This window comes from Ipomoea nil, unplaced genomic scaffold, assembly GCF_001879475.1.
Source record: "Ipomoea nil cultivar Tokyo-kokei standard unplaced genomic scaffold, Asagao_1.1 scaffold1416, whole genome shotgun sequence".
Taxonomy (NCBI): Eukaryota; Viridiplantae; Streptophyta; class Magnoliopsida; order Solanales; family Convolvulaceae; genus Ipomoea; species Ipomoea nil.
Genome location: NW_017617844.1, coordinates 326,113 through 335,093, shown reverse-complemented (window position 1 = coordinate 335,093; position 8,981 = coordinate 326,113). Strand labels below are relative to the sequence as shown.

At 36.9% G+C, this 8,981-nt stretch overlaps 1 protein-coding gene across 1 annotated transcript; it reads right to left on the bottom strand.

The window, feature by feature from the left end:
• Window positions 1-5,125: 5,125 nt before the first annotated feature.
• LOC109187106 (dnaJ protein homolog) lies at window positions 5,126-7,922 on the bottom strand. Its single transcript, XM_019337252.1, has 7 exons — window positions 7,833-7,922; window positions 7,528-7,707; window positions 6,655-6,820; window positions 6,427-6,568; window positions 6,041-6,317; window positions 5,758-5,956; window positions 5,126-5,647 (listed from the first exon to the last, which is right to left on the bottom strand). The coding sequence occupies exons 2-7, from the start codon at window positions 7,675-7,677 to the stop codon at window positions 5,325-5,327; spliced, it is 1,257 nt and encodes a 418-aa protein (XP_019192797.1). The 5' UTR covers window positions 7,678-7,707; window positions 7,833-7,922; the 3' UTR covers window positions 5,126-5,324.
• Window positions 7,923-8,981: the final 1,059 nt, after the last annotated feature.

Below are 8,981 nucleotides of genomic sequence, written 5' to 3'. Positions count from 1 at the left end.
CTTTTGGTTTACCCGTTTGATAAGCATGCTAGTTTGACGTTGAAATGCTAGTGTGTGCTGTTTGTTCTTTCCTATTGAGTATGGTTTCATATCTTTGTTGTGATCCATTGATTGATTCCTATGATGTGAACGTATGTAATCGTTGTACCATTTGATGGAAACATGATTAAGGTTTATGGGGCCTTAGTCTTCCTGATAATGATGCGGTCCTCATGTGGCCATGATTGAAATTGGTGGTGTGACCTGAGCGTAGGCTCATATGTAGGTGGTTGTGTGATTGAAATGAATAGTACCCTCGTGTACTCATATGTAGGTGGTCTTGTTGGAGGTTGTTGGAGGGGGGACGACGGTCCTCGGATGCATAAGGTTGGACTCAGAAGTACAGGGTAGCACTCGGAGGTAATGGTTGGAACTGAAATAAGGTCGGGGGTAGCCATAAGGTTGGAACAGGGCATAAGGTTTGAACTGTGAATCTTGTGACATGTAGTTGCCAATGTGTGTATGTGTTTCTTTGCTATTGACCATGTCTTGATGTATTCTACTTTGTGATCAGTAGAATACATCTCGAGTTGTATTGGTTGCAATTGGTATTATTGCCTTGATGTGTTCTACTTTGTGATTAGTAGAATACCTCTCAGGTTGTATTGTTTACAGTGTTATTCTTGTCTTGTTGTTGTCTTAAGGATGTTGATTTCCTTTTCCTTTGAGAGTGTGAATGAGTCTTTGAAGTTGACTTCTCCCTATGGCTTTTGAAATGATATATATACTGTATCCCGTTTCGAAATGGTTTTGACTTATACTATTTATATATGCTATTTAACGCGTATTGATGGGTTACCAGCAATGTTCACTGACCGGGTGTCATCCCCTATCTTTATGTTGCTTTACAGGTTTTGAGTAGCATCTTGGAGAGTGCGCTAGCAGATCGTTAGTTAGTGTAGCTCCTTATGACTGTTTTAGTTAGACTTTTGGCCTGTGAGCCGTGGATTTTGATAAGTATGACTTTGACGTTTTGTTTAGACTTAGCCTGTGCACATATAGATGTGTAGGTGTGGCATAACCTCCCATACTTGTCTTTTAGCTTCCGCTTTTCTTATGTTGATGTTTAGGCTGCTAATCCCTTTAATTTAAGTTTTAAAAGTTGTTGAAATCGGGGGTGTTACAGCTGGGGCTTAACTATAATCTTCCAAGGTAACCGGGAGTCCGTACTGAATCAGTTAATATTATCAACTAGTCAAACCCACTAACCCAATCAGCTAACATCTATTTTTCAAACAACCCTAGTATTGTGTCGTAGGCAATGAGGCTTGTGTTAATACAGAACAGAGAGGGAATGAGAGACAATCGTTATACCTGCACCACGACGCGCGTAGCATTGTGTGCCCCGCGTATCCCAAAACGACGTCGTTTTGGGAAGTTATGTAGGGAGTTGACGTGATTATGTGTATTTGTTTATACAATTATGTGTATTAAACAATTATGTACATTTTATATACAATCATGTACATCTTTTTTATACAATTATGTACATCCGAAATGTGTATTATGTTAAGAGTTGATATTTATTATGTTAAAAGTTTATGTATATTATGTATTATGTTAGATTATATGTATTATCTTTAAAAAAAAAATAAAAAAAAAAAAAAAAAAAGTATGTGTATTTTGTTATACAATTATGTACATTCATGTATACAATTATGTGTATTCTAGTATAAAATTATGTACATTTTTGAACATAAAATTTTTTTTTAAAGAAAATTAACCGCCAATACAGGGTAGCGAAATTTTAAAAAAAAATCTGAAACGACGTCGTTTTGCATTAGGGTGCACAATGCAATGTACGCCCTGGTGCAGAATATAAATTGCCAATGAGAGGCAAACGGCAAATGGCAACTTTTTATGCATTAATTGTGGGGTGGATTTGAAACAGTGGGAATTATTTATGTGTTGGGCCTTAGGATTTATTCTTGGACTCTGTGGAATTTCAGTTTGTGCTAAAATAAATTTTTCACAAGTTTGTTGCACATTTCACCGTCATGAATATTCTTTTCAATATCAGACCCGTTGTTGTTCATCAACAACATATTCAGTTTGAGCCCATTGACGTTATTTTTAGCTCCACTAATTTCTCTCTCACCTCCTTCACTTTATCATTTCAATCCTTTTTTTTTCTTACATACATATGACCGCACGTTAAAGTGGAAATGTGGGAAAATAAAAAAAAATAAAAAATAAAAAAGTGATCTTAAAACAATAAATAAATATAAATCCCTTAGAATGTCAATCAAGTCATTCCATTCAATTATCGATTCGGACAAATCAAGTTTTTTTTTCTCAAACAAGACCTAACTCTAAACCTCAGTTGTCAGGTTTAAACTAAAACTTTATATATTTTTAAAGGAATAAGGTTCAAATAGGTCATTCAATTGCACACTAATATGCAATTAGGTCACCCAAGTAAAAAAAAATTATAATTAAGTTCCTGAACTACAAAAATTCATACAATTTCATCAAAAATGACTTGTTTACCTGTTGATACGCTGACGTGTCGGTTACCAAATTTAAAAATAATTTTTTAACTTTTATTTTAATAATTTTAAATAAAAATTTATTTTAAAATTTAAAAAACAAAAAAAAAAAAAAAAAAAAAAAACAAACAAACAAACAAACAAAAAACAAAAATAAAAAAAAAAAAAACAATCAACCGGAGACAAAGGGTTCTCCGGCCAGCCATGGAGAACCCTTCGTCTCCATGGCTGGCCAGAGACGAAGGGATCGCCTTCGTCTCCTGGCTGGCCGGAGACGAACGGGCTCTTCGTCTCCGACTGTTTTTTTTTTTTAAATTTAAAATAATTTATTATTTAAAATTATTAAAATAAAAGTTCAAAAATTATTTCTAAAACCGACAAAACAGGTAAACAAGTCATTTTTTGGTGAAATTGCATTAATTTGCATAGTTCATGGACTTAATTGTAATTTTTTGAGTTCGATGACCTAATTACATTTTTGTGTGTAGTTGGACGGCCTATTTGACCCTTATTCCTATTTTTAAATTAACATTCTACAATTTCTTTTTTTTTTTTTTGAGAAATAAAAGTTAATTCATTAAGTCATCATCAAGAACATTCACAAGAAAAACAGGAGGGGAGGTAAACCACTCCCCACAATCTGTCATAGAAACGGCTTGCCTAGCAACAGCATGGGCAGCGCGATTCGCAGATCGCCTAGCAAAGCCAAAAATTGCATCAGGAATCTAGGATGTAATTTCCTTAATGTCATCAAGAATAAAACCAAAAGATGAGCTAAAAGATTCAGAGCACAAAGCATAGAAAGTAAGCTGGGAGTCAGTCTCCACATCAACATGGCCAAGATTTAGCTCCTTGCAATCCAACTAAGAGCCTCCCGGATGCTAAAAGCCTATGCTTCCCTAACTCCAAAATTACCATGATATCGCATTCCCTTTGCTGCAATGAAAAAGCCTTGTGCATCTCTAATCACCCACCCCATTCCCATGCAGCCACTACTAGCATCCAACGCCACATCAGTATTAAGTTTAATACGGTCCTGCGCTGGCTTCTTCCATTTGTCTTCGACAGACCCATGCACTGGACCAGACTGCTCAACTTCATTCAAACTGCTCCAATTTTCGAGCAGAGACAAGGAAGAGTGAAGCATTGCACTCATGTTGTATGCAACCCCCTTCCACAATCTCTCAAAACTTGCAAGCAGCATCCATAGATAGAGATAGCAGATGTTCGAAAAACCATTCAGATATGTTACCTCGTGGTGCCGATATAATCGGTAAGTCCAGCATATTCCACGCACTTCTAGCTCGACTACATTCTGCAAACATGTGAATGGATGTTTCCTCTGTCTGTAGGCACAATTGGCACAGTGCTGAACAGATAACACGTTTGGCAGAGAAAGCATCACGTGTAGGTAGAAAACCGGATGCAAGTTGCCATCAGAAACTCTTGACTTTAGGTGGAATCTGCAGTCTCCAGATATTTGCCCATGGCCTTGAATCATGCAGTTCCACCAGAAAGTTTCCTGTAACAAGACTTTCACTTCACTGTGTACACCCCTTTGGAGTCTGCTGACCAAAACCAAGAATCAGATGGGCGTCTCCTACTAATTGGAATATTGAGAATAAGCTGCACATCTCTCTGTTCAAACACATCCCTTATACAATCATAATCCCATTCTGCTTTTTGCATATCCAGTAGTGATGCCACAGGTGCCATGGCAATAGAATCATGCAGGTCCGTTGATACATATGGATTATCATCATCTGGGAGCCAAGGGTCACGACCAATGATTGTGGTGTGCCTATTGCCAATACAATGTTTACAACCAGCTTGCATTATGTGTTGAACCTCCATCATAATACCTCTCCATATAAACGAAGGGTTACTGCCCATTCGGGCCTCAAAAAACGAAACTGATGAATAGTAGCGAGCCTTATAGATTTGTCCCGTTAATGAGTTTGGATTCATTATCAATCTCCATGCTTGCTTTCCTAGTAGAGCTAGATTTATGTTGTGTAAACGATGAAAATCCATGCCACCAACTCCCTTAGGCCTGGTCAACATCTCCACCTTGTTCCCTTTCCATTTCTACAATTTCAATTTTAGTAAACACATTTACATTAATAAATATAAACATAGGCATCATTCAATCAATTTTTTTTTTTTTTTTGAAAGCTCTTTCAATCAATTTAAATCCATTTCTAAATTCCAATTAAAAATAATTAATAAATTTACACTAATAATTTTTGTCATATTTATTTTTATAAAAAACATTTTATTTTGTAATAAATTTATTAAAATTTTATTTCTTATATATAAATTCTCATGGTGAAACAAAGAAAAATCAATAATAACCTTAAGTAGTTCAAATCATCAAACTTATCAAGTTAATTTCCCTAAAAAAAGTTGAATTTATCAGGGTCAGCCTACTATCAATCTGTCTCTATTCATGGACCTAGCTATATCATCACGGCTAAAAATTAAGAAGAACTACATAAGATTCCCAAATGATATTGTTTGTGAAAATAAATGTTGAGAGTAGAAAATGAGGGTACATGTAGTATTTTTAAAAAATTAAAGAATGAGTACACAGCAGAAAAGTTAAAACAATGGCATCATATTGCAATTTCTTTATGCTTGCATGCTAATAAGGTCAACCAATGAAATTAAATATAAAAATATCTGTTGCGGATTACCCAATAACAAAGTGCAAAACCAATTATCTATGATTCTAAATTCTCCCCCTAACCCCCCACCACTCCACAGATGGATGCTGCCATCAACTCCTCAAGGAAATCATTGTTGTGCACACTGTACCCTCTGAGCCCCGCCATGCATATCCTCATCTTCCTCGTAAACCTCCTGCGCTTGTTGTTGCTGCTTTCTACGCATCTCCTCTTCGATGTTGACATCGTACAAAGTGGTCTCCTCACACTCGTCCAATTCCATGTCAGTGATCTTTGTTGCGGGCCTTGGAGGCAGCACAGCCTCAAGAGCCTTGCATTGATCGGGGGTTAGTGTCTCGGGGAAATCTACCGTAAAGTGAATGTAAAGCTTCCCCCTCATGAAGGGCTTTTGGTACATTGGCATTCCCTCATCGTTTATGGCCTTGAATTGGTCTGTGCAACGAAAAATCAAGAACCGGTACAATCAGGATAACAGTTTGTAGGGTCATAAACATTCATGTATTTAACCTATTGCTGGCGCTACTTGGATGGAGGGAACTTACCAGGCTTAACAACTTCTCCGGGTTGGGACTTAATGAGGAGCTGTCTATTATCTAGATGAGTTAAAACAAACTGGAAACCGCAAAGGGCCTCGGTTAGGGTCAAAGTGTGCTCCACAAAAATGTCATCACCCTTTCGCTTGAACTTAGCATGTTCCTTTTGTTGTAAGACAAACACAATATCTCCAGTGATGGTGTCAGGCTGAGAACAAAAACAAGAATCTATCAGCACCATTCAGTGTTTATAACAAATGTATAAAACAACAAAAAGTTAAGATGTACTTACAGCTTCATCAGCCTCCCCGGGGAATGTGATCCTCTGACCATTCTGCATTCCCTTCTCGACAACAACTTCCAATACCTTCTTCTCCTGCACAACCTTCTCACCCTTGCATTGAGGGCACCTGTCTTTATCGCTAATAGTTTCCCCAGTTCCCTTACATTCATTGCAGGGATGTTGCATCTGTTGAATCATGGATGGGCCAAGATGTCTAATGGAAACTTTCATTCCGGAACCTTGACAACCAGAACATGTCATTGAAGCACCGGATTTGGACCCTTTACTGAAACATATAGTGTCGTCATATCATAAGAGCACATCATTAGACAATGAACAAATGAATAATATAAGATGATGATTAAGTCTCAAACGCCACATTGTTGGGCACTTACCCCTTGCACTTTGGGCATAGCACATTACGGGACAGAGACAGCTTCTTCGATGTCCCATTGTAGAGGTCCTCCAAAGACACCTTGAGAGGATGAACAACATCCTCTCCCCGTCTTTGCCTTCGGCCTCTGCTGCTCCCACCCCCTGTAATGAATAGTGTTTAGGATGACATATTAGCTTTACTAGAATATGAACTCAAGAAGGGATAATTTACTAGAATATGAACATACCACCAAACGGATTGCCACCAAAGAAAGATTGGAAAATGTCAAATGGATCATGCATACCACCTCCACCACCCATTCCTTCCTTAAGGGCATCTTCACCATACTGATCATATATTTCCCGCTTCTCAGGGTCACTCAAAACTTCATAAGCTTGAGCAAGCTCCTTGAACTGAAAGAGAAGAGGAACACAATAATTACTAAACAACTTCACCACTATAAACTACACTAACAACCTGACACCATGAAACATAAAACAGTAAAGAATGAAGCTAAAAACAGTGACTAACATTAGCCAATTCTAATGGACACCAAAGAATCTGACTTTATTTAAATCTCTGGAATGCAATTCAAGTTATGAGGGCTACAACATTACTAAGCCACCAAAGAATACATATTCTACATGTTACAAGGTTAAGTTAACAACCTATTAAAACTATGATACCTTGATGATACAATATCAAAACAGTGATTTAACAACAATATTCAAAACATGACAGATCGCAATATCAAACCCTACATTGCTTCAAAATTAAGAAAATTGTGGTAAGCCCTAGTCTCGGAATAAACCAGATCATACATTGCTGCAAAATTCTGGAAATTGGAGAAATTGGAAAAATCAACCAATTTCAGACTAACAATAACATACAAAAGAGTTCACAACTTTCCCTATCAAAACTCAGAAGCTCACTACTATACATACAGCAACTTCAAGTGTGAACCAGAACACATAATTCTACCAATTATCTACATAGGATCAGAGAAACCAAAACTTTCAAACACAGATCTGAATCTAAAAATTTAAAAAATTCAGCTTTAAGACTGCACAATCTACCAATCAAAATCAAATAACAGGGAGAAGAACAAAAACGTCTATACCTTTTCAGGATCTCCACCTTTATCAGGGTGGTTCTTGATGGCGGCTTTACGGTAAGCCTTCTTGAGATCGTCCTGGGAAGCGTTCTTGGGAACTCCCAAGATCTCATAGTACTTAGTGTTATCGCTCTTCTTGGGCGCTCTGCCGAACATCTTCTCCTCCGATTTCTTCTTCGAATCAAACTTGAAAGAGGAAAAAAAAAACAAAACAAAACAAAACCCAAGAACAAATCAACCAATCAATCAGATTAATCTGCGAGTAAAGAAGATCGGGGAATAAATAAGAGAAAAAGAGAGAGAGAAGCTACCAGGTAGGAGAAGGATTATGAGCGTGTGGAAAGGAAGAAGCACAGATGTGGAACCCCTGCTCTTATTGAAGTTGCAGGAATCGACGGTTCAGATTTGCTGATTTTATGCGGCCAATAAAAAGAAGAGTCTAGAATCCTCTACGACTTTCTCTCGGTCAAGTATTCTTGTCTTGCTTTCCTATTTTTATTCATATTTCATTTTCGCCCCTTTCTTTTTTATTCCCACCCTCCCATCATCTTGGGAAATAAATTAAAGTTAAAATTAAAATTTGGAATAAGGTTGAAATTGATCGTGAACGTAATCGAAAATGTAATTAGGTCACTGAAAAAAAATAAGTATAATTAGGTCACTGAACACGGTAAATTATTATGTGGACCATGATCCACACAAATGTTATATGGACCATAACAAAAGTACATTTTTAATATACTAAATGTACATTATTTTTGTACTGAATATACATTTTACAATATAATGTACACTTAGAACAAAAAAAAGGTCCAAGTGATAAATAAGCCAATTTATTACTGCGAAGTGCTCAATTTCCCAATCGTTATGCTGTGCATCCGTATGTACCATTCTTGGTGCATACGGATGCACACGACGTCGTTTGGAGTAACGGTTCCGTTAGTGGCACCGTTTCACTCCACCAATCAAATTTATTTTTTTTTTAATACAAAAGCTTATTGGATCGTTTCCTCTCCCACTCCATTTCACTTCCCTCCACCAGAGCACTTTGTTCTCCCACACGATTCCCTCCCAAAAAGCTTCGATCATCTCCATTTCCTTAGTTTTTCTTCAACATTTTCGTGGTTTCGCACACATTCATCATCACCATTGTCGCCGGCCTCCGATCATTACACATTCATCAGCACTTCCTCTCTAAAGCAAAGCTCAGCTTCTTCATAGAATAGGTATTATGCATTTTACGTTGTTATATGATGCATTTATACAAAATAAGCATTAATTTTCAGTATATGTTTATGTAATTTTAAACTACGATTTTGCACTGTTTAAAAATTGTATGAATGTATAGTTATATGATTATGAACGTGTATGATTATGATTATGAGTTTATGAGTATATTTGTGAGTTTATGGATATGTAGTTGTAAAATTCTGGAAGTATAGTTGTGCGTTTATGGAATT

Bases quoted from the DNA above. Each gene is read 5' to 3' on its own strand.
- LOC109187106 (XM_019337252.1), bottom strand. From the start codon at position 7,677: ATGTTCGGCAGAGCGCCCAAGAAGAGCGATAACACTAAGTACTATGAG. The intron at 6,318-6,426 runs GTAAGTGCCCAA...TATATGTTTCAG, and splicing joins CTATGCCCAAAGTGCAAGGG to TAAAGGGTCCAAATCCGGTG. The intron at 5,648-5,757 runs GTAAGTTCCCTC...TTCGTTGCACAG, and splicing joins CGGAGAAGTTGTTAAGCCTG to ACCAATTCAAGGCCATAAAC.